This window comes from Polypterus senegalus, chromosome 16, assembly GCF_016835505.1.
Source record: "Polypterus senegalus isolate Bchr_013 chromosome 16, ASM1683550v1, whole genome shotgun sequence".
Classification (NCBI taxonomy): domain Eukaryota; kingdom Metazoa; phylum Chordata; class Cladistia; order Polypteriformes; family Polypteridae; genus Polypterus; species Polypterus senegalus.
This window is the reverse complement of record NC_053169.1, coordinates 79,376,294-79,400,291: the sequence shown is the minus strand read 5'-3', so window position 1 is coordinate 79,400,291 and position 23,998 is coordinate 79,376,294. Positions and strand designations below refer to the sequence as shown.

General features: G+C 42.8%; 1 protein-coding gene across 3 annotated transcripts in view; it reads left to right on the top strand.

The window, feature by feature from the left end:
- Nucleotides 1–23,998, top strand: part of macrod2 (mono-ADP ribosylhydrolase 2) — a 1,287,980-nt gene that overhangs the window by 880,161 nt on the left and 383,821 nt on the right. For all 3 annotated transcript variants that reach the window (XM_039739038.1, XM_039739039.1, XM_039739037.1), the window contains exon 6: nucleotides 15,171–15,292. In XM_039739038.1, coding sequence (XP_039594972.1) covers nucleotides 15,171–15,292 — 122 coding nt within the window. The remainder of the gene's footprint in view (nucleotides 1–15,170; nucleotides 15,293–23,998) is intronic.

Here is a 23,998-nt window from a genome sequence, read left to right as displayed (position 1 = left end):
CTTTTTCTGAAATGCTGTGTTCCTTTTACGCCAGATGTAACGGGACATTTGCCTTCCAAAAGTTCAACTTTTGTCTCATCAGTCCACAAGGTATTTTCCCAAAAGTCTTGGCAATCATTGAGATGTTTCTTAGCAAAATTGAGACGAGCCCTAATGTTCTTTTGCTTAACAGTGGTTTCGTCTTGGAAATCTGCCATGCAGGCCGTTTTGCCCAGTCTCTTTCTTATGGTGGAGTCGGAACACTGACCTTAATTGAGGCAAGTGAGGCCTGCAGTTCTTAGACGCTGTCCTGGGGTCTTTTGTGACCTCTCGGATGAGTCGTCTCTGCGCTCTTGGGGTAATTTTGGTCAGCCGGCCACTCCAGGGAAGGTTCACCACTGTTCCATGTTTTTGCCATTTGTGGATAATGGCTCTCACTGTGGTTCACTGGAGTCCCAAAGCTTTAGAAATGGCTTTATAACCTTTACCAGACTGATAGATCTCAATTACTTCTGTTCTCATTTGTTCCTGAATTTCTTTGGATCTTGGCATGATGTCTAGCTTTTGAGGTGCTTTTGGTCTACTTCTCTGTGTCAGGCAGCTCCTATTTAAGTGATTTCTTGATTGAAACAGGTGTGGCAGTAATCAGGCCTGGGGGTGGCTACGGAAATTGAACTCAGGTGTGATACACCACAGTTAGGTTATTTTTAACAAGGGGCAATTACTTTTTCACACAGGACCATGGAGGTTTGGATTTTTTTTCTCCCTAAATAATAAAAACCATCATTTAAAAACTGCATTTTGTGTTTACTTGTGTTATATTTGACTAATGGTTAAATGTGTTTGATGATCAGAAACATTTTGTGTGACAAACATGCAAAAGAATACGAAATCAGGAAGGGGGCAAATAGTTTTTCACACCACTGTATAATCGGAGGAGTGCAGAGTGAAGAGAAAAGCACTCCCTCCAGTGTTGCTCACATCTGTAGCAGAAACACAGTCCTTGAGTCACATAGATGGCAGTCTTCCAGACAAATAGTCCCTTATTCTGGCACATCCACCTGCATGAGCTTGCTGAGTTTGCCTCTTAACAGGGATGGCTCGACGGTGTTGAAGGCACTGGAGAAATCAAAAAACATAATCCTTACAGTGCTGTCAGCTTTGTCCAGATGAGAATAAGCCTTGTGGAGCAGACAGAAGATTGTATCCTCCACTCTAATCTCTGTGTGAGAGGCAGACTGCAGTGTGTCCAAGGTGGTCTTCACCACAAGAGGACTCATATGGTCCAGGGCCAGCCTCTTTAAGTCCTCGTGATGTAAGATGCTAGTGCCACTGGTCTGTAGTCATTAGTTGAAGAGGAGCCTGCCTTTTTTAGAAGGAACAGTGCAGGCTCACAGTTTGCAGCCCTAATGACAGACTGGACATGTGACAGAGGACAACACAGATTTGGTCAGCACGGCCTTGACAACTCAAAGACTGACTTCATCTGGTTCCACAGCATTTCCTGTGTGTTTTCTTCCCAGATTTCACGTTATTTGGTCATTAATTATGGACATCTCATACCGATGATCAGAGGTGGACTCATCACTGATAAATCCAGATAAGGTAGGCGATGGTGACTGGAGATGCAGTAGGGACGGCTGGTCATTGAAAGAAGGTGGTAGCGGAAGGGAGAAAATCTGTTAAAAAAAGAAAAGGTTCAGGGTGTTAGCTTTGTCCACATCTCCTTCTTACACTTGAGTCCAGTAATTATGCTTGATGTTGTTCTGAGTGAGTTCATTTGCTTTGTCAGCTTAGTAACCTTCTTTTCCTCCACTCTGCTTTTTCTTCAGCATTTGCTGGGCACCGGATTTGAATGCTGTCTTTTGTTGATGCAGGAGATTTCTTAGCTCTTTAGTAATCCAGGGCTTGTTGCTTGGAAAGAAATGTACTGTCTTTGTGGGTACCTCTGTGTCGACACAAAAGTTAATATAGTCTGTAATGCAGTGGCTGAGTCCCTCAGTGTCATCCCCATGTGAGTCGCACATCATTCATTTCCCATTTTATCATTTCTCCACTTCCTCACAAAATACAGTACATACATAATAAACAACACATTGTTCAAACCACAAAGACCAAAAATGAGTTTCATAATGTAATATATGAAATAGTATTTAATAAATAATACAAATAACAAATCAAATAGAAAATGTACTTGAGCCAGGGATAAAACCTGTACTAATCCATAACTAACAGTGGTGAAAAAGCTTCCGTTTCATACCACAAAGAGACTCTGAATGATTTTCTTAACCCACCAGTTTGGACTCTGGTTCTATTCTTGCCGGCCCATTAAAAGAGAGCGTCATCTCAGTTGCTTTTGTAGTTTAAAATATTTTTGTTCCTCCGCTCAATTTATGTGAAGCGCCCATCACATCCTTGTCTTCTCCTCAGCCTCCCTCAAACCCGTGGGAGCTGTCCATGGGCTTCCTGTCATTATTGTTACCATCATTGTTATTGACATAGATCACATCTGTGCAGCTTGTAATGTGAAATCGAACTTGCCAAATAAAAATTATGTCATGTTACAGCAAGGTGTGCGAGTACTGCGGTCTTGTGAGTATAACAAATGCAGTCAGATTTAGCCATTTGTTTCCTTTCACACTTTCGGGGCAGCTTTCTAAAAGTGAATGCCAGTAGCTGTTGGGTGAAGCCCAGTTGACTTTTTCGCTAATTGTAGTGCATAGTTTGGAGTGTTGGAATATAACTGTCTTATGTAGTGCCTTTTATGGTGCATTTAATACCAAAGTGTTTCTGCTTAGCTTGTGTAATACTATTGTGATGATGTTTCCTTAGGAGGCATTAGCACTCCGGAAATGTGTTCTTTTGAAATTGCGGCACGTTAAGTAACCGAAAAGTATAGAAACATGACAGAAAAGGCGATATCCCTCCCATCGTGATTACGGCGGTACAAACATCACATGAGAGCAACAGATATACTTTAGCTTACTTTACTGACGGTTTTTACGCGGTTACAGACGGGAAGCTTATGACAGACTTTATCAAGGTGGGAGTCTTGATCTACTCAGTCTGCCATATGTCGTCACCACGCTGTAAGGGTTTTCCGGACGGAGGACATAATCCACCGCCCAACAGCTTAAAAGGTTTTGACTGCTTGTTCCTTGTATTTATACTGTCTTCTCCATGTGCAGGGCCCTCTCTGGTCTCCAAATAAGGAAAGTAACGATTCAGTTTCATCTCAGGAATAGTACAATGCCCCTCTCTGGTCTCCAAACAAGGACAGTAAACACAAACCCCACCTCCAACAAGAATAGCACAATGCTCACACTGCAGTTCTCATTCTCCAAACTAGGTAAGAAGATTTTTGTGCTGACAGAGGACAGAAGGATACTATTCTGTCTTTTAGGCTGACTATACAATCCTCTAGTTGTCTTTGGCTATCTAGTCCAATGCTTGGCTGTCAATTCTAAATGCTGAGCCCCTGTGTACCATACTTGGTCTGCCTGCATGAATGAATCCATAGCAGTGTGCATAGAGACAGTGACATTAAACTTCATATATATAACAAACTGAGTATAACAGATGCGCAACACACAAAATAGCAGAAAAGGAGCAAGAACTCTAAAAGACACAGAAACCAGGCCAGCCCCAAAGATAGACCTCACTCCAGGCAGGCTGATCCCAAACACAGCAGACCCAAAATGGGGAGCTGGTTTAAAAGTTCGAAAATACCTGCAGTGTCCCAAAATATATAAAAAAATGCCCCTCAAGGAAGAGGAACTGTTAAACCTCTGGCTGGACAGAAATTGTTAGTCCAATATAGAATCTTTATAAAAGAAGAAATGTATTTGATTTTAACTCTTTCAGGGCTGATGTCGACTTTTGTCAAAAGGAGGAGTTGACGACGGTAATCAACTGTAAACGGTGACAAAACCAACCATTACGTTGCTCGAAGGAAAGTTAGCTTCATTGGTTTTGACCGAGATTTCATTCGCTCCCGTGAGTAGCAAGGCACAAACAACGGAAAAAAAGGGCACAGACATCTGGTGAGAGATCAAAATACTGAGTGGACGACGTTTTGCCTATTCTCTCTGAATTGGACTATGACTTGTTCGACTCCAATTTTGATACAAGTGATCGAAAAAGAATGTGAGGTTCCAGCTTCAGCTGACTGGTCCCCAACTAATCATGGTGCTGAATAGGTTCAAGTAGCTGACACACCTAAGGCACTGTTTGCCTGGGAGAACTGCCACTTAACAATGATAAGAGGTGAAAACCAGATTACAATGCACTGCGACTGTAACCACTGCTGCCCCAGCCACACCAAGACAGCCTGCAGCAAGCCTGCCACACATTCTTGGCAAGCTGGCAGCCCCAGCATGCAGCAACAGACGTTTTATTTCGATTTCTATATTGCTTTTCAGAAAACTGTTTTCTGAACAGGGCACAAGGCAGGAAGCAATCCTGGGCAGGGTGCCAACCCACCGCAGTCTAACAATATCATATACTAATATCTAATTTGAAAGGGAAGGGAGCTGTTTAACGAGTTGTTGCTCAAGCGCATACAGTATTTGACCCTGCTGGATCAGAAAAGTACCTGGACTGGTGGATTAAATGCTGTACATCAATCTGATTGTAACTGATGGATCTGCTGGTCTGGAGGAATATATGAACTAGACTGTTAATGGAGCTGTGTCTGCCTAACCAAGAGGGTTGTTTAGGATGATAGGATGGATTCAAGTGTCTCTGCCATTTTTGCTGCTCTGTTCAGACGGCATGCTGGATTAAGGGCCGTGCTGGACAACGCCAGATCAGAAACTAATAAGAACATTATGACAGGCAGCCACCTGGTAGTGAGCATATGGACACAAGATGAACTGCTGCTCAGGTTGTAATGGTATTTCTGTTGCACTTATTAGATTTTATTCATTAACTTTCCCTCCTGCATGTTCTGGCACTCTAATTGCCAGGGGTTATGCCTGTAAAAATAATGCAGAGGCATTTAACTAGAGTGACCAGGCTGGCAAGAATCGACATACAGAGGCAATGGATAGGATTTGAGGCATTCCATTAAAGTCTTTATTGGAAAGAATGCCAAACTGGGGAGGATAGGCTCACCCGAGGACCCTACTATGACAAATACATAAGGTAGTAGGGAATGTCTGAAAAATTGTAGCCCACAGAAAAATAGTGCAAAAATGGGATCCAAGAATTAAGAAGAAAATAAAAAGTAAACAAAGTCAGAAGCAATAAATCCAGGAAACAGAAAAATCAATACTTGCAATAATATGCGCTCTTCAAGCGTCAGTGACCCACTGCAGCACCGACTCCCCAGACTTGCATATAAAGGCTGAGGGCGGTCCTTCAGCATGATATTAAGGTGGTCCCGCCTCTTGGGGTTCCACCCACAAAACACACGGAATGAAAGCAGAGGTATTTACATAATATTTATACACTGACTAATTAGTCAACAACACAATTTAAACAAACATCATGAAATAACATACATTTAAAAGGCAAATATTTGAAAAATAACAAAATAATTTAACAAATAAAAAATAAACTTGAGTCAGATCTACAGTCATGGCTGTAGCCTAACAAATCCATCTTCAGTGCAATACGGCCTTCTTTGTTCCTTGTCTTAGGCGCTGGTTCAAGTAAGGATTGACTGATTTCTTTTTGTGTGGTTCCTAACTGAACCTGACCATCGCTGAGCTATGTGAACACAGGCCATCATGGTTATTGGTTTGCTGTGTTCACGTCTTCTTGGATTGTTTGGAGCTCCAACTTGTGACTCTTCACCTTCCCACTTCAGTGGGCTCACATGAGTTTTCGGTTGGACTATTTGGAGAAACGTTAAGGTTACCAAAAAGAAGGAAGGACATAAGGAGCCAAATAAACATATCAGATATATTTCACTTTGCTCCAAATGCAGTTCGACCAAAAAAATGACATTTCTGGCTGGCCAGGTTGTATATTTTATTTCAGACAATTGACTAAGGTGAAGGGTCAGCATTACATCATAACTCAGATAGTTCAACTTTGTTTTGTCCAAATTGTCCAACTTATATTTCCGAGTTGGTAGAGTGTTCACGTAGAATTTCCGAATCAACAACTCGGATTTACCATCTGCCCGAGAGCACGTGATGGCAGCATTCACTTCCTCAAACCCTCAGCCCCATCACCGTCCTCACCCTGTTGTTGATCCGGTGATGTGCCCATCTGATGTTCTTTTTCTGTTTTCTGTGTAAAAGCGCCCCCTACCACACATACACACAAACACGCTCTCTTCCCAGCATTCATTGCATGTTCCATCTACACTTCCCAATTCTTTTTCCTGCACCCACCTGTGTGGTGTCCAGTTGCTGCTCACCAACCCTTGGCTTAAATGGATGAGCTGAGGCTGGCTCTTCTGCTGGACACCGAGACCCAGGGCCGTGCATCATGCCTTCTCTTGGATAAATGAAGCTGGAATGTGCGAGATCCCTTTTCCATAACCCCTGGTGTGCCCTCTATCAGATTGTTAATAATAAATGCCAGCGTGTTAACCTTGCGATCTGCTTACTTATTAACTTTCCTGATAGATGCAGGACAGCCTGCGCGCCTGCTAATGAAGCCACAAATTGAAAGTGATTGCTCCGGCCAGGCTTGGCAGGAATCAGCGTGCTGCCAGAGAGTCTAAGGGAATAATAAAATATTTCACTAACCTGGGCTTGGCTTTGGCAGGCGGGCTGGGATCAGCAGTAAGACAACTCTTATTACTGACCTGCTGCTTGTTTTAGTGCTGCAATTAACTGCGCCCAATATTAAAAGCGTTTTCCTTTTTAAATGCATTCTTGAATGGACGCGTAGGTCTGCTGGACTGAAGAGCTCTGTGTTAGGTGACAGCCAGCACAGGGCTTCTCAGCCCCCTGATAAGTGAGAAGGAGAGCCGGCCTGAGTCAGTCCATTTCTGCTTTATAAAGACCATTTTTAAAACGGCTTAACAGTGTGTGGACACTGAGCAAGTCATCTTCTCAAAGTCAGTAGTGCATGCCAAGGGAAAGGAGCTATATAATAGAGAGCAGAAGTTTAAGTTAGCTGGCTCATCTGTGACTCCCCCAATCTTCAACCCAGCTGTGCAATGTCATGTGGCACAACACACCTTACTTGTCGGAATATGGTGGTTACGAGGCAGAGGAGCTGTCAAGTTTAAGAAGTGGCTACAAATTCACTGCTTGAAGTGAGGATCAGCAGCAGACAAGTGAAACTCAGTGCCCAGTATCAAGAGTGGCATCACCCAGGCATCCACCTCCATCACCATATCTTGGCTTTTGGAATCGTGACATTGTGGTCAAGTCACCAGGAGGCAGTGCTGCAGCTCAGCTCTACTCAAGGCCGTTTAGTTTTGTATTAAACAGTTGTGTGTGTGTGTTTGGTCTTCCATATAATCAACAGTTCCACCTAACATACTAGACTTCAGTGTGGCTATCGGTTTCACTTTTTATACAAGAGAAGAAGTAACAAGAAAATGGAATCTTGGTGCACCCCAAGTTAAGAGAGAAAAGGCAAAAACCGTGAAAACACAGGAGTAGAAATGAAGCACATAAGAGGAAGCCAAGCACCTCCAGTAGGTGTCGGCAAGCCTGGGTGTCTTATTAATCAGAGAAACAGGATGGGAGTGAGCGAGTGTCTGACCCCACTTCACAGTGCCACCTATCATGTACTGTATACTGTAGAACTAACACCTGTGGGGATGAGAGAACTCCAGTCAAAAGCAAGATGTAGAAAAGACTAAATGAATAAAAGAAAATGAATACAGTAAGTATTTGGACAGTGACACGGTTTTCATAATTTTGGCTCTGTGCCCCACCACAATGGATTTGAAATGAAGCAATCAACATGTGATTGAAGTGTAGACTTTCAGCTTTAATTCAAGGGGTTTAACATAAAAAATTGTTTGAGCCTTTTAGAAATAACAGCCATTTTTCTCCATAGCCCCCCATTTCCAAGGGCTCAAACATATTTGAACAGACTAACATAATCATGAATATGATGATCATTTTTTAATACTTGGTTGAAGATCCTTCACATTTAATGACTGCCTGAAGTCTGAACCCATGGCCACCTCCAAGTGCTGTGTGTCCAAAATGGTGCTTTACCAGGTCTTTACTGCGGCCGTCTCCAGGTGCTGCTTGTTCGTTGGACTTTCTGTCTTCAGCAAGTGAAGTGCATGTCCGGTTGGGTTGTGGTCAGTTGAGTCCCAGTCTGTATAAGGTGGAGCTGTCCCAAATCCGAGTTTCAGAGGCTGTTCCAAAAAAGAAACAAAAAAGTTGCTGCTATAGGAGGACAGGTTGTTGGAGGCTTTTCAGAGTTGTTTTGGTCCATTTGTCAAGTGTCATGTTATCCGAAGTAAACAGCAAGGCAGCTTTAAATTGTGGAACAAGGGCCTATAGACAGATATCCAAAGTAAGTGTAAATCAGCTAATAATTCAGAAAGACATATTATGATTGTAACAGAGAAGAAATGAAGAGCTGAGTTGCAAAATCAGCTAAGTACAGGAGACAACTTTTTGTGAAAAGGAGAAAAATAATTTTGAAGTATTTGAAATATTTTTAAAATTCTTTTTGCAGAATGTTGGTTGCTACATTACTGAAGGTCAATTGCTGGACATCTCAGAAATCTGAATATTTTACATTTTTGTAAAAAATAGGAAAAAAAATACTTAGCAGGTTTTGACGCTAAATCAATGCTATCCCATAAACCTATAAGTAGAAACTTTCATCAAAAGTGCTCTGGATCTTGAAATATTTTTATTATATAACAAAAGAAATTCAGAGCTTTTAGTCTCTAAACTATTTAGGTAAAAAGTAATGCTAAAAGTTATGAATTCCTGTTAAGCATTGTTGAAGTAGTAAATTAAACAAGTTATAAGCAATCTCTAGAATGTCAGTATTCTACATCGTCTTCATCATGTATTTCAGTATCACTGTCTGCCATTGGTTTAGTGTTTTTGTTGGCTGTTCCAATGATTGGGAGGTAGAACTCTTTAACTTTTTCTGATTGCGGATTGTCCATATTGACTCCCATTTTGCTAAGCAACATTTCGACATCCTTTGCTTTTACTGGATTAACACAAGGTTGTTGTACCGTGTTAGCCATTATGAATGTAGAGAAAAGCCAAGCAAAATGACACCTTTTATTGGCTAACTAAAAAGATTACAATATGCAAGCTTTCGAGGCAACTCAGGCCCCTTCTTCAGGCATTACATCTTGGATTAACACAACAATTTAGTGGAAGTGGGTCAGCTGACAAGTTTTTTATTTTGCTGCCACGTTTCACAATACTGTGACTGCAAAAGTCACCCGAATACGTGGTCTTTATGTTTATGTTACTTCTTGTTATTTCCACCACTCAAACTTTTGTCAAGTGAAATGGGAGCTTTTTATTGCAGACTTTTGCAGTTGCAGACTTGTAGTTAAGCACCTGCCAGTCTCTTCCTAAAACTCTGAGTGTGGCATATTGAGATGATTGGCTGGTGTACTTAGCAGCTTTTGGAACTAAGCTGGTTATGCATTTAACAGGTTTTGGAACTCACATCAAAATTTATAGCACTATATTTTGGTACTTAGCAGGTTTTGAAGCCCACTTCAATGCCAAGCACATAGCCGACCCTTTGATGAGTCAGAACCATGCTTCACCTAAAGTTCGCCAAAAAATGTACTTAGCAGGTTTTGAAACTCACCCCTTCAAATATACACAGAAGATAAACATGTACTGTACATTAAACAGATAGACTGACTGGCTTTACCTTACTAATCAGTAATTAACAATACTTTCACCAACAAATAGACGGAGGGTCAAATTTAAAATCAAACACTGAAGATCTTGTGATTCATTCAAACCCACTGGCACCATGGGTTTACATAAAAATTCCTAAGCTTCTCCTTAGAAGCATGTTTTCAAAGTTTCCTCTTCGAAATGTATGGACCAAGGTTTGGTGTCAAGCCCTCTGGACTCAGTTAGGCAAACATACTGTGTGGCAGATGATTTGTGAGTCACAGGATTGGTTATTTATCAGTCAGGTACGGTTTGTTCCGTAGTTTTGTTTTGCTCTTTTTGGCTATTTCTGTAGTTTGTGACCCTAACCCTAACCTCAGCCTTTATACTTCAGGTTGAGGTGTAGGTCCCTTAGAGTTTGATGGCGAGTCATTTTTAGAACATTTAAAGACCTTGGACTCTTAGGGTTACTTCTGAGCCCATCTTTTTGCAGTGGGTGACTGGTAGTTCCACAGGTGAAATATATGTTTCCTTGGTTTGGATTATCTTTGTGGTACATTTTATTGCAGAAAGAAGTAAGTCAAGCATAGCGGGTAGTTGTAGTGGTAGTTTCACAGGATTTCAAAAGAAACAAACTGAACAATACCAGCGATCACTAAACAGAATAAAAAACCTCAACACAGAAAGAGAAACTTCCAGAGCAACTAGCCTTCTGTGGCCAATAACAAGTCTGCATGTTACTTACCACAACAATCAGACAAACCATAAATTCATTCTTGAATTTATAAAAATGGCCCCCACATAAAGACCCATTGTAACTGTCAAAACTGAAAATGATGCCACAGATGACGTCATTAGAGTGTGATTTAGAATGACAAAAAGAAATGAAATTGAAACATTGTCACTTTCTTTCAAATCCAGACAGTTGGCAGACTATGATTGGCTGGCAAGTGGGGCAGGGTGTCTGTATAAGCCATTGTTAGAGCGCTGACATTCTCACTCTTTTATAGTTAAAGGCTGTTTTACAAGCAGACAAAAATGCCCCCCACAGTTCCATCCAGTTTGAATGAGCAGTTTTGTCGAGAAGCTGAACAGGCATAGGCCGCGTGTGAACTCCCCAGATGGCATACAGTCTGCCAGTGGAGAAGAAGGAGGCAGTGAGGGAAGACGACGGCATCAGTCGTGCAGTCGAGTTGTGCGGCCCGTGCCCAGCAAGGCATCTGTGATGGAACTGAAAGGACGTGCCCCTCGGAGCAGACACACGCACAGCCCAGGGCGCGTTCCGCTGTCACCTGGCACGTCGGTGAGGTAAAATATGAAAAATAACACAGTAAAGATTTATTAATAACTAAAACATAATGCATAGCACAAACATGTATTATACATCATTTATCAATCATTTATTGTATATTAAGATTTATGAACCCTAAATGGCCCGGCTCATGAATCAGAATAATTTAGATGAAATATTTATAGCACGATATCTAAAATATATGTCTCATAATAGCATATTAATTATGCATTGCAAAATCGCAAGGAAAACTCCAAATTGGGGTCGGCTGAGGTCAAGTAGTTATTCGGATTAAATCAAATGATGCAGAGCAGGCTCGTGTGGCCGTTGTTTGAAAACAAATAGATGTGTGCTTAAAAGTGAGGGGAGCCAGGGGTGGCTGGGCAGTTGGGCTTTCGGGCATCACACATGTCCCGTGGCCAGTGGGGTCCGGCATCGACCCTCTTCAAACTCGACTCAGAGCTGTCCTTTGGAAAGGCCTGCCGGCTCCTGCCATGGCACAGCAACAATCTCATTGACAGAACTGACGGCTTCTGCCACCTGTCACATATATGGACATGTCTTCAGAATGATGTTTATATGCAACACCTGTATAACTATGCAACCGTGGTGAAGCGAAAGCTGAGATTAAAAGGCAAAGCTCTAAAATTACTGATCAGTCAATTTATCTCCCCTTAACTGTGCCCACAAGCTTTGGGTAGTGATTAAAAGAACTCCGTTATACAGGTAGATAACAAGTGATGGAAATGAGCTTCCTTTACAGAGTGCCTGGGCTCAGCAATGGGTGATAGGGCGAGGAGCACAGACAATCAGAAGGAGCTCAAAGTAGCGCCAGTGCGTTATTCGGGCATCTGATTAGGATGCCTTCTGGACATATCTCTCTCTACAAGAGGTGTTTCAGACATGTCTAAGCAGGAGGAGATCTCGGGGCAAACCCAGGACATGCTGGAGAAGGTTATATTTCCAAGCTGGCCATGGAACACCTTGGTATCTCCCTGGAGGAGTTGGATGATGTGGCTGGGAAAAGGGATATCGGATATCTGAGCATCTTTACTTAGACTGCTGCCCATGTGACCGGGGCCCAGATAACTGGTAGAAGATGGATGGATTTTATATGCAAGCTATGAGAAGCCTTCTCCTGGCCAATCACATGGCTGCTGATGCAACGACAACGCAGTGGACAACACATTTTGTTGCTACCCTCTCTTTATGGCCGTTCTTAGAAGTTGTTTCCAAATTAACCATTGGTTATGTGATGTGTTCTGATGTGGCTCACTTGTAGATTCGTCAAGAACGTGTAGTTTGCTTCAGCTGCTCGTGTACTTCATTCTGGCAGCGGAAAATCTGAGACGGAATTAGAATTCTGAGGTTTATTTTGACTCTCGTCAGTAGGACGCAGTGACTAATGGTGACATATAGCAAGCGTTTATTCAGCCAGACTCCACATATGTTACTTCATGTCGAATATGTGTTCTGTCATCAGTGACCTTTAGATAATGGAGTTAACACACCAGGTCAGTCAGGTTATCTTGGGAAGTGCTGTGCAAACGTTTGATATAAAACAGCTATCAGGCATGCATGTGCAATATGCACTTCAGATTAATCCAAAATAATTTGTAGTTGATGCTTTCATAGGACGTTGTGGAATGTCTAAGGGAAATGGATGGTGATAATATTAATATGAAAATATTATTTTGTCATCTATCTATCTATCTATCTATCTATCTATCTATCTATCTATCTATCTATCTATCTATCTATCTATCTATCTATCTATCTATCTATCTATCTATCTATCTATCTATCTATCGTACAGTATCACGTCTTTCCTGTCTGTCTGAGGCTCATTGCAGATGACTACACGTTAGAGACGACTTTCTCTCTATTAAACAGCAGAGACGTGGAGAGCAGCTGTAAATGAAGTCACTTTGGCTGGGCCCAGTGAAAAACAAAGCCTGTGCTCTTTTGCAAATGTAAAATGAATTCCAAAGAGAGGCGTCTCATGACAATGTGCCTGGATAGATGATGAGATTGGATTGGGAATCAGCAGAGCGCCAGCGTTGTCCAACGTGATCAAGTCAGAAAATGAATATTGAGGGCTGTGTTGTGTGCAAGCGAGGCTGCTGTTGATAAAAGCACGCTTTCTGAGATGTAACCGAGCGCCATATTTAGAGGAGCCTGTGAGCAGAAGCTCACTTTTTGAAAAGTCCAGTTAATGGATTCTTTGTGCAGTGGGATGGGGGCTTCAGACTGGATAGGACAGCAAGAGGAATGGGCTTTCACAGACACTACTAGCACTGCAGTTGAAACGTGTGGGCTGCTTCTGACATTGCAGTCAATGACTTGATGAAAAGAGTATCAATTGTTATATAAATATTTATTTTTTGCTCTTTTTTTCAGACTTTATGGTTCATTTTTATACACCCTTGTGTCTCAAACAGACTGCAGACAGAGACAGTCGAGACAGAAAGCAAACATCCACGTCCGACAGCCATTAGTTCAGACGACGGTGTCAAGCCACATTGCAAATTATTCTAACATGCTAATGTACACTGCTAAAAATAAGCAAGTCTTATTTATGGAGGTGGCCGGCGTTGCACTCGCGTGCTTATTTACGGACCGTGCGTGTGCTTTTGCCAGTGTTTCCGTGATTCAATTAAAGAAAATGGAAGTGATGATTCCTTCCGATTCTAGCCCATTGAATGATGATTGACAGAGAGCCACATTACTATGCAGTGGGAAACACAGAGGAATCAGAGTTATGAATACTTGAATAGATTGCATAAAGGAAACTTGTAATTGATTTTCTATCTGGACTGCCATTTCATTAGCAGAATGAATGTATTCATTTTGGGAATAGATTATTAAAAATGTTCCCATTGTCCCATTGTAATGATAAATTCAAGCCTTATTTTCATTTTATGTTAATAATCTCCTTTATACCAGTGTTCCCAGCAACTGCAGTTGTCTCTTCCCACCTTTTAGATGTGATAATAAGAAGAGCGAGCAGCATGCGTACCTGCACTTTGTGCACAAAGCCGACTTTGTGAAGAGCGACATTCGCTCTGCTAAATGTATATGCTGTACTCGGGGTCACACTCTCACCTAGTGGCCATCTCATTGGCCAGCCTTGCTTTGCCCTTTGGTGCCCCGTCCTGTAGGACTCAAAGGATCAAAGCCTGGCATGGGCAGGCATCATGCTGAGAAGCTCCGCTGTGCACCCAGAGAAGTGAGAAGAGGGAGCTGAATTCTGTATGTGTCCTTGTGAGCTGTATCACAAAAAGGCCCTTCCATTTCCTGAATTCCTTTTTGTAAATCATTAGTTGGAGTTTCAAGGCATGTCATGTGAACAAAGGAAGAATCTGCAAACTTCACACAGAAAGCCCTCTAGTTAGTTCCTGGGCAGTGATGTGCCACGCTAGAATATGACTTAAAAGCTGTTGGTGTTCTGTAGCCAGCTTTACAGTTGCAAAAAGGTATAATCAGACCCCTCTGATCACGCCAACTACTAAATGAGGAGCAGTGTAATGCTCCAAAGTGCTGCTCCATCCCATCTTATTGAAAGGCTGTTGAGGCCTTACCGAGTGCTCTTAGGAGCTAATGCTGATCGTCTCTCTTACTTCTTGGCTCTATTTAGCCTGCTCCCTTAATCTTACCTAATCTCATACTTCTATAGCCTGTCAGCTCACTGAGAGATTTGTCCCTCCGGGACTTTTTTATTCGAGTTACTATGCCATTCAGGGTAAGAGAAAATCCTGCTACTTTCCCCGACTATTGCAATAAAGTACTGGCTGCACAGACAATGTGACACTCTCTCAGCACTACCTGCCATTAGCACCTTCTGCATCCTGCACTTTCAAGCTTTCAGCCACCGTGTTGTAATGCTTAAGTGTCCTGTAGATGGCACTGTTCCATACGGCTGATGTCTGCGGTCATGGAGTTCCGGATTTTTGTTTCTTTGTTGTCTTTTTGCATGCACACAAGTACTGTTATCCAGTAAACGATTGTAAAATGATTCTCTCAAGAGTGACCCCGAATGCAATTTAATGGGTTCAAAACAATTAATTATTAATTACTGCCATTCACAGTTTATACTTCCAGTGAAAACAAAGTTTGCTGAATCTCCGTTTCTCTCCCAACAGATGTCATTCACACGGTGGGCCCGGTGGCCCGAGGTCACGTCGGGAAGACTCAGAAAGACCTTTTAGCGGCTTGTTATGAAAGCTCCCTGAACCTGCTGAAGGAGAACGGCTTGAGATCTGTGGTGAGTACTGAGGGCAACCTTTGGTAGTCCGATGCTGAACGGCCGTGAGTGTGTAGATGTGCCCAGCAAACACAGCTCAAACAATGGCTGTCATTTCATTATGTTTGCAATGCGATTTGATTGTCATGACATGCACTCTTCTGTAAAGTTTATTTCACAAACTGAGCCATGCGTGAGTGTTGGGTGGACATTGTGAATCCTTAATGTCTGTCCGGTTATATTCACTTTCCTTCTTATTTGGAAGAAAGCCACAAAAAGAGACTTGTGAGAGAGCCAACATTTATTTAATAACCCTAAAAACAGAATTTAACACTTTTATCAAAAAAAAAAAAGGCACAGTGACCAGAAAAGGTTTGCAAAATGTGGCCGGATGGCACATCACAAAGGAAGCTGGCAGAGAGACAGGTGATGGCAGACTGCATTACCAGGACAACTTCAGGTCTGCCCTCTCCTATGGGTTGCAGAGGCCAGATGTGGACAGAGGTGGTCACTGGAACTCAAGTTGCTAACCATGTTCCTTTTGGGGTGGTCAAGGGTCATAAACTGGTTAAGTGATGGGGGGCTTTGCTTTATCTGCAGGTTTAGGGAACCAGGTGACACTCAGGCAGCTGGCATCTTTCTCTTTGAGCCTTTATTTACAGTAACATTTTATTGAGATTTCAGAACACAGTAGTGTGGTACTGTGCACACCTTTGGACCCCATTTCACTTGTTGGTGGGCCCCCTTAAAACGTGAAGTGGGTTCTCTTTCACTTGATTCATGTGTATTTCCTCCCACCATCATACATTTGAAGTAGTCCAAGAGAAATTTTGTATACATGATTGTACCAAGCTAGGGACTGGTACCCATTATAGCACTGGTCCTGTCTTGTGCTTGGTACTGCCAGGACAGACTTCAGGTTCAGGAAATGAGAAGATGGATGTTAGATGAGCTGAGAGGGAGGTGCAATTAGCTTCTGTAGGCAGTGCCATAGCCACAGGATGATAAAGCTTGTCAGAAAGGGTGTCCTCCCCACCAGCTGGTATTTGAAATCACTCATTATGTGAGGTTTTAGGGAAAGACGGAGACTTTTCTGACAGTCTGGAGGAAATCAGCTGATGGCCACAGCTCATTCTTTGCCGTCTGCTTCTGTTCCGCCGCTGTCGAGATTGTGTACTCTGCTAATTCCTCTCATGATCACAAATGATGGCATCTGAGTTAGCAGCTATTGAGTGTTTGGATAATTCAAGATTGGATTTGACAGAAGCCCGTGAAAAGGACAGATCAGTGTTGGGAAGCTCTGTGACTGCTGGGTGAGGCCTGTGTCAACAACGTGATTTGTTTATACGATGTTTGTGGTGATGGCAGTTTGTATTTTACTCTCACTGTGGTATGACAACCAACTGCCCAGTCCTAATGTATGCTGAATTTCTCATACATGAAATTATTAATCAAAATAAAATCACTTAGTTTCTAAATTAATAATCTCAAAGGATCCAGCATTTGTTTGGGTCCCATCAGGAGCTTCAAAAGTTAGCACTCTGACCATTTGTCCTTCAAGGCTCAAACTTACATCTCATCACACGGTGCAATTATTAGGCCTTAGTGGGTGTTCTTGGTTGTGGGCATGCTGGCTTCTTATTACAGGAGATTACATCTGGTCAAATGAATAATTATAAAGACACATAAAAATGTTCATGGCAGCTGATGGAACGACGGTTCCCTTATGCATCTTGATGAAGTGTGTTGACCCAGTGTGGCAGCTCATCTTACGTGAAGCACGTGTGCCACCATTGGCCTTTTGGTGTTACTGCATCAGCTTCCCAAGGACAAATCCCCCAACCCCTCCAGACAAGGTGCTTAATTCCTCTGGTCCCCATAAAGGTGGGCAGCTGCTGTTTGATGAGCAAAGAATTGTGGTTTGGGTTGAGTCTGCCAACAACATCCACTTTGCACATTGTGGCAGACGACCAGGGATCCTGCCCCACCGGGACGCCTGGAGCAGGGAAGGACCGGGAAAGGGGCAATATATTTCCCTGGGCTGCCCCCCTGGATTCCATCAGGGCCACGGATAAGGAGCTGCGCCACCACCAGGGGGCGCCTGGACAATCCTGGAGCCCTAGAGGACAGCACTTCCGCCACACCAGGAAGTGCTGCCAGAAGGACAACCTAAGGCACCTGGAGTGCTTCTGGGTGCCCATGCAGTATCCGCCACACCAGGAAGTGCTGCAGGAGGTCCATCAGGGCGCATAAAAGGGGCCGCCTCACTCCATTTGGAGAGCTGGAGTCGAGTGGAAGAGGACAGAGCTTACGACGGGAGGAGTAGAGGCATCAAAAGGAAAGAAAGGCAAAAAGACTGTAAGAAATATAGGGGGTTCTGTGCACTGTGTGTGTTGCTGAAATAAATGGGTTTGCATTTAGACATCTGGGGTCCGTGTCTGTCTTTTACAACATGTTTGTTGTTTTTTACCAGCTTAGGTAGATTGGGCTGCACATTCAAATAAGGAGCAGAGCCCACCACCTGGAAATGAGGACAGCCTCTTGATCAGCTGCAGCTCTGTGGCTCTAATGGGCACATGTCCCTTAAAATGCAGAATCTCCCATCCTTTGAAACCTTTAGAGAGACAGCAGCAGTTAGTGTTATCAAGAGATAGAGCACAACTAGACAGACAGATTTTGGGATTTAATAAAGTTTGGTTTAGCGGTCTGTCTACACAAAATGTATCCTCTTGTGCATACCTTGTCATATCTTTATACCTGTTGTGACAGATTAGGGCTGTATCGCTCCCTTGAACCCCTGTCCAAGACTCCAGACACCGGATAAAAGTCCACATGTTGACTTTATTAATTTGCCACAGTGCAGAAAGCACCCTCTCCTCCACTACACTCATACAAATCAATAATCACCAATACAAATACAATCCTCCTCTCCCAGACACGTGGCCACCCTTCCACTCAGCTCAGCTCGCCGTCTGGGAGCTCCCACAGTCCTTTTATCCTTCCTGACCCGGAAGTGTTCCCAATCCCCAGTCCACGTGATCCTTTATCACTTCCGGGTCGGGTACGAGTCCTCCTTCTCAACCCGGAAGCACGCCGCTCTTCCTTTGACGCACTTACGGGTTATAGGGCACAAATGAGTCTTCAGTTCTCCCTGCTGCTCCCTCTTGCGGCCCCTGTGGTGTCCAGCAGGGTCGTGTATAAAAACTACATAGTCCATGACTCCCTGCTGGTCTTTGGGGCAACTCCATACTGTAAGGAGGGCTCCATCTGGCAGCCTGGGGGTATTGGCCGGGATGACAAGCCGGCGAAAGACCACACTGTCTGTCCAATTGTCCGAGCTCAGAAACCACTACAGAAATATGAGAGGCAAGTTTGTTATTTATCAATCTCTATGTTATATAGTGCCTGTCATATCTAGTAGGGGACCACATCATTGACAAGTTGGAGAGGTCTCGTAACAAAGAGAATCTGTACAAGAAAGGGCAGAGCAGACTCTTCTTCACTTAGGAAACTGCACTTCTTTAAAGTGGCTGGTGACATCCTTTATACCTTCCATAACACGAATCAACAAATTGATTAAGGAGACACTTAGTTATGGGATGGACTCTGGACCCCCTGGAAGTAGTAGTGGAGGACAGAATGAAGGCAAAACCGATGGCCATTACAAACAATGCTGCACGTGCCCTCCTGACACAACAACACTGAGGACTTTTAGCCAATGAGTTGTTCAAAAGAATTGTGTCAGGAGATACGACTGGAGCTTCATCATACTGGCGCCGATACACCTGCACAAGGCCTCACTGGGACTGCCGCTGCTCTTTTTAGATTTAGCCAGGTCAGAAGTTTTCTTTCTTTTTTGTAACTCTGCTTTGTTGTTTTCTCATTATGACATTTATTTATTTATTTGTTTGTTGAGCATCTGTAAAAAGCTTAATTTTCCCTTAAGGGCAAAGTGCTGTCTATCAATCATTGTTTTATATAGTGCCTTAAATATCTGTCTGTTTCTCTGCCCATTTACTGAGCCACAGACTTTGTCTGGAAGTGTATTTTATGCAGAAAAAAAAATAACGCTTCAAAAATGTAATATTTATTTCGAATGTTCTTGCTGAGGCTGAGGGGCTCGTGGCCCTTAGAGGTATATTTCTGGTAAGCCTTATACTCCTGGTAGGACCACCCATCACAGAGTTATTTGGGTTCAAGGCAAAACAAAAAAAAAGCCCCAAAATGAGACTTGCATTGAGGTTCTGAACAAATCTTGCCGTCATGTATCAATATCAGGTGTTCTGGATCTAAAACCCCCACCTAGAGTCAGGCCCCATGTAGCCTGGTCAGGCTCCGTTGAAATAAGCTGTTTGAAAGTGCCAAGTCAGATCTGCTCGTACTGGACTAGTCAAGAGAATTGACTTTTGGGGGATCTAACTCTAAATTTGTGAATGAGCCAGAGTTTGTGTTGGGATTAAAAATACTGACAGGTATAATCAGAGTCACAGCAGTACATTGAGTGTCCTTCGGCCTTTTAGAGTCTGCATTTGTTTGCTGAAGTTACCAGTTAGTGATTTTGTAGTCTTGCTGGCAAATGCCATTCACACCAGGATGGCCCAAATTTGTGAGGAAGTGTAAGCGGGACGACAGAAAAGCCGGATCGGAATGTAGTTGGTGATTTGTTATAGGATTTTGGTGCCATTCATGGATCACTTGTAGCAGACACTATCTTATGTCATGTTTTGTCAGGGCTCCATCCCTGGCCTAAGTTTTTTTTATCTCCTGTGCTTTATTTTCTTTTTATTGTAGATTGTTTTGCTTGATTACTTACCATCCTTAATTATTTGTTTTCATTATGTTTCTCTGTCATATTAATCATTTTGTAATTGATTTGTTTTATGTCGATTTTTGCTCTTCTCTCCTTGTGTGAAGCCCACGGGGGCATAGCCTCCCAAGGCAGCAGGTGGTCAGCTAATGAGGCAGCCCCCCCAACCGAGCCCCGGTTTAAGGGTTTAGTGGTCCACAGGCTAAAGGCTGGCTCGCTGTCTTTTTTAGTCACTGTTTCACTGTTAGTCTGAATCATGTTGTGGTTTTTTTTTCACTCACTTGAGCAATTTTATGTCAGATACGTACTTGCATCTGTCATTTTGTTGTACAATCAGGTGAGCAAAATAAATTCTCTAATAAGGCTGTTGTGGGGTCATGGGATTTTGTCAATACTGTGCACACATGTACTTAATAAATGTTTATGGTTGTATCCGTCACGGTATCTTGTGGAAGGGTTTACAAGAGTATTGGCCACAGGGCCGCTGCAGAGCCTTCTTCAGTCCCAAAAGTAGCTACAGCTACAGTTATGTTTGACCTCCAAAGGTCACACAAAAAAATAAGTTTCCCCTCAGAGAATCAATAAACTTTGCATATTTACTGTTAAGTCGAGTTCATTCAGTCTGAGCTGTGGATATGCCTTACGTTCTCATCTGTTTGTGATTTTTATGGTCAGGATACCAAGGTACAGCCACAGATTTGAGACTGTTTAGCTTGGGAGCAGTTCAACACAGTAGGGGAACGAATTAAAACCTTTAAATGACTTGTTTTCTTTAACTTAAGTAGAGAGTTCAAGAACTCTGAGGTCTTGTTTATTAGTGAGGTTGAGGGAGGTCCAGGGATTGACCAGCGATTTGGTGTAATGTTGGCTGATTTATGGATATCGTAAGAGACCATAGTGGAATAGTGAGAGCTGAGGCCTCGGATTAGGCTTCTGACTTGCTGGCCACTCTCCACCCAGTGCTCACAGCTTTTAGGTAGGGACCAAATGAATGATTTTACTCTTACATATACAAGTTGGTCAAACTGAATGGCTCCTGGGTTCTCCATACAGTCACAGGCCTCAGAGAAGAACTGCTGCCTCTCAGGATCAAATACAGTCAGTTGAAGACGTTAAGGCATGAAGGCGCCTTCCACAAAGGGTATACTAGGACCAGCTCAATGAGAAACCAACCTAGAGGGAAAACAGCCGTGGTTTGGCCTGGACACCTGGGAATTCCTCAGAAGGAAGACTGTTACTGGAAATGAGAACAAAAATGAGAAAATAGAGAACGTGATTGAACCATCAAGCTAAATGATGATTGATCTGAAGGGCTAGTCCATCTTTTCCTTGACGTTGATCAGCTTTGTCCTAATTTTGAACAATATGACCTGCTCCATACTTGTAGATTCTCAAAACTTGAGAATTGCTTCCAAGCCCAGTGTGTCATGGTTGTTACAAGAACAGCAGAAAGCAATCAACAAACATTATCCTTGGCAGGACAAGGCGACTGAGTCATTAGCAGATCACTCCATTGAGGTAAAAGTAGTACTGCTGCGGCAGCGGTCACTGGCACACTCAAAGACGCTGCTATGGCTGGCATGTTGTAGTCTGGCCAGGGTTTCATCCTTGACTCTAATTCCTTTCCTTTTATTTATTTTGTTGTCTTTTGAATATTCTTTTGTGATTGGTGTTATTACTGTACATGTATTCTTACTTTGTTATTCTTGTTTTTTTCCTCATTTCTTATTATTGCAGTATGTCGATGCTCTATTTATTTATTCTTTATCTTATGCGTCATCGGTGTATTGTACCTAAGTGGGTGGGGTCCCCTGACCCTGCAGTTGAGTGACCACCCCAGCCTTTTTTTAAAGGGTACTTTGCTGAGACATTAGCTCACTTACTGGCTTGTAGTGTTTGTTTCACCTTTTTTTTTTTTGGATTTCTTTTTACGTCCTGTTTTTCTGATTCTTTTTGCAGCCGATGTCTTGGTTTTTGGAATTTTCTTTTACCTCATCTTGATTTCCTTCTTGTTTTTATCACTGGTATTGTTTGCTTTACAAACTTTACCTTTTGAATCTTCAATAATGAACTTTAGTAATATTTTTATTACAAAAATGATTGCTTTGTCATTGTGGGCCCAGGGGTTTTATGGTTTTGCTGAGCCACTGTCCCAGTTGACAGCAGCTGGTCCTGTTTCTTGGTACTGGTGTATAGCCGATATTTCCAGCAGGCTTGACGATTTTGCGCACAACTCTACATTTTTCTGCCCAGTGCATTTATCCAGCTGGCTCATCTCTAAGGGGCAGCCGTTCTGCTCTGACCCTCTTTCAAGGTCTGTTGCTTAGCGACAGTAGTTTTTAATTTGAGGTAATATTAAAGGGAGCACGTGTGTGTACCCAAAGCTGATTAGTGCCCTCCAGTTCTTGGTGATGCTGTAGTATTAAGCACTTTCTATGATTGTGCTTATGTCTTTCACTTTTGTTTTCTCCAGGATTCCATTTTTGGTTTCTTTTCATTATGAGAAAGTTTAGCCCATCAGGATGCGTCATGTGACCCCAATCGTGGTGCACGTCATGTCTATAAATGCATTATGACTTTACAGCATGGTATCTCTTGGCGGATGCTCCATTTCTTAATTCTGTTTAGTGGCAATTTGTTTAATACCCATATAGGTCCAGTTATTTTATTTTTCTTAATTAAGGGTGAGGCACAGACTCAATAAATATCCGTGTTTTGCTCCCAATCAGAGAAAGAGCTCTTTCTCACCATGGCAGGTAAGTTCCTTCGGCAATTTCTTTTGAAGGCTTTTGGTTTTGACTACATGCCCGTGTTGACCTTTTGATTCGGTAGCCATCTCAGAGTTTTGTAAATGAACTTGGCTTAATCCTGACTGTTCTCTCTGACCTTTTAATGAAATCTCTGCCTCCCTTTCCACCAAAAAAAAAACAACTGCTTTGATCTCCTCTTGTAAAAAGAGCTTATTGGTCTAACCTTGTATCTGGTGGCCTTCCTGTTTTTGCCCCCCAACAGGATGATTTCATGGACTTTGGGTTCCCCTTCAGTGTTAGTGTTGTATTCCTTGTTGAACTCCTCCATTCTGGACACGGTATGACAAGTTGTGCCTCTCATATGCATCTGTTGACCACACAGCAGGGTTTGCAGATATCCCTTGAAATTATAGCCTGAAATCTCATTTAAAATACCCCAAAAGCATCCCAGTTGAGCCGGACAGTAGTGTCAGGACATTTTTATTAGTATTCAATATTCCAGTGACCTTTTGGACTCCAGCGAGGTAGAAGATTGCTCTCCTAAACTGAAGTTTCATCTTTACAATACATTTCCTCTCACAGAGTCTTTGTCGTATCTTTTTGAAAATCTCACCCACTTGCTGAACTGCATTGGCACGAACCAGTCAGTCAGTCAGTCAGTCAGTCAGTCAGTCAGTCAGTCAGTGTCCAACCCGCTATATTCTAACACAGGGTCACAGGGGTCTGCTGGAGCCAGCACGGGGCGCAAGGCAGGAACAAACCCCGGGAAGGGTGCCAGCCCACCACAGTGGCACTAACCAACAAGTCATTTTTTTGTTTTTCTATACATTATTGTTTTCTTTCTTCGTAAATTAACTGTGCCCTGGAGGTGTCTGATCATTTTAAGAGCCTTTTGTTTTTCTTCTTCTGTTTACTTCTAGTGACTTTAACCTGTAGCCACGCTGACCTGCTATACCACTTGTTACATTGAGTGAGGTTTAGATATCCGTGACCTGCCTGATTAGGTTCATGTCCCAAAATCCATCCATCCATCCATTTTCCAACCCGCTGAATCCGGGGGTCTGCTGGAGCCAATCCCAGCCAACACAGGGCACAAGGCAGGAACCAATTTCAGGGACTGGCTGAGGCTTTGTAGTGGGTTTGGATTTTTTGTCACAGTTTGTTGCTAAA